General features: G+C 49.4%; 1 protein-coding gene across 1 annotated transcript in view; it reads left to right on the top strand.

Annotated features, from left to right (window-relative positions):
* Window positions 1-1,297, top strand: part of FZD8 (frizzled class receptor 8) — a 4,183-nt gene extending 2,886 nt beyond the window's left edge. The window contains exon 2 of the mRNA XM_010007040.1: window positions 1-1,297. Within this exon, the coding sequence (XP_010005342.1) occupies window positions 1-649 (649 nt within the window). The 3' untranslated portion in view covers window positions 650-1,297.
* Window positions 1,298-1,709: the final 412 nt, after the last annotated feature.

Below are 1,709 nucleotides of genomic sequence, written 5' to 3'. Positions count from 1 at the left end.
CTACGTGGCCAACCAGAGCCTGGAGAACTTAAGGGGCTTCGTGCTGGCACCGCTGCTCATCTACTTGGCCATCGGCTCCATGTTCCTGCTCGCTGGCTTCGTCTCACTCTTCCGCATCCGCAGCGTCATCAAGCAGCAGGGTGGCCCTACCAAGACCCACAAGTTGGAGAAGCTTATGATACGCCTGGGCCTCTTCACTGTGCTCTACACTGTGCCAGCTGCCAGCGTGGTTGCCTGCCTCTTCTATGAACAGCACAACCGGCCCCGCTGGGAGGCCACACACAACTGCCCCTGCCTGCGCGACCAGCAGCCTGACCAGGCCCGCCGCCCTGACTATGCTGTTTTCATGCTCAAGTACTTCATGTGCCTGGTGGTGGGCATCACCTCTGGTGTCTGGGTCTGGTCCGGCAAGACCCTAGAGTCCTGGAGGGCCCTCTGCACCCGCTGCTGCTGGGCCAGCAAAGCTGCCACCGTGGCTGGGGGCACAGGGACAGGAGCAGGTGGGCAGGCAGCAATCGCCGCAGCAGGAGGACTTGGGGCTGGAGGTGGTGGTTCACTCTACAGCGATGTCAGCACCGGCCTAACGTGGAGGTCAGGCACGGCCAGCTCTGTCTCCTACCCCAAGCAGATGCCCTTGTCTCAAGTGTGAGGAGGAAGGAGGCCAGAGGTTACAGGTTACGGAGTGAGGGACACTGGCCTGCCTAGAATGCCCCCTCACTGTTTGGTGCCATTAATGAACCTCTAATGGTCCTTATTAGCCACAGCTTGTATAGAACAATGCAGCTGGCAGAGGCCCCAGGCTTCAGCCCCCTCCTCCTTCCCCTCCATTCATATGTAGGGAGCATGTACTTCAAGGAGCCAGCTTATTATTTTGCTGGCAGAGCAGGGTATGGGCTCACCGGTGTCTTGCAGAGGGCAAAGCAAAGCGGCTTCTGATTCACTTTGGACTAACAGCAGCTCTTTGCTAATGGGAGGGAGGGTCTTCCTTCCCCCCCCTTCCTGAGGTGGGAGTTTGCTGGGACTGCAGGTTTTTTGGATATTGATGACCAGGCAAATGCCTTACAATACAGACTGAATCAAAACATGTCTTAATTATATACCCCAGCTAAATACGGGTTTCCTACATTAAAGGATGTATTTATATAATTATTTGTTACTTTGTACAGATGTGTAAAATATGTATATATCCAAAGCTATACAGTCTGTAAATTTTTTTTGTAAAAAAGTTTAGAGGCTACCCCTGTAAAAGCAAATATGAGTATTCTATTTTGTCAATAAAATGTCTTTTGATAAATGACTTTTTCAAGCTTCCCCCCTACTCCTGCCCTGGTTATTCCAGCTGCTCTGTCTTTCGATGGTTCTATGAATTACAAGCTACATTCAGGCTCCAGTCATTGCGGTGTAATAGAAGGCAGCCTCTGTTGAAGGAGTAAGATACATAGACACAAGGAAAACAAGTTATTCAACAAGTTGTTCTGAAAAAGTGTTTGCCAAAACTGGGAGGTTCTCTGCTTTTGAAATATGACAGTGTCTTTAAACTGAGCCTTTACAAAAGAGTCATCTCACAAGGCATGTTAAGTTTCCTTTTAAAGTAGGTGTTATTTTAGGAATGTGCACACACACACACTTCTATCTGTTGTCTACACTTCTGTAAGCACCTGCCTTTCTGAGGATGCATACTGAAGTATAAAAGGTTAATGTTTTAAATT

The sequence above is a fragment of the Chaetura pelagica genome, unplaced genomic scaffold (assembly GCF_000747805.2).
Source record: "Chaetura pelagica isolate M959 unplaced genomic scaffold, ChaPel_1.0 scaffold17, whole genome shotgun sequence".
NCBI classification, from domain to species: domain Eukaryota; kingdom Metazoa; phylum Chordata; class Aves; order Apodiformes; family Apodidae; genus Chaetura; species Chaetura pelagica.
This window is presented reverse-complemented; position numbering and strand designations above follow the sequence as displayed.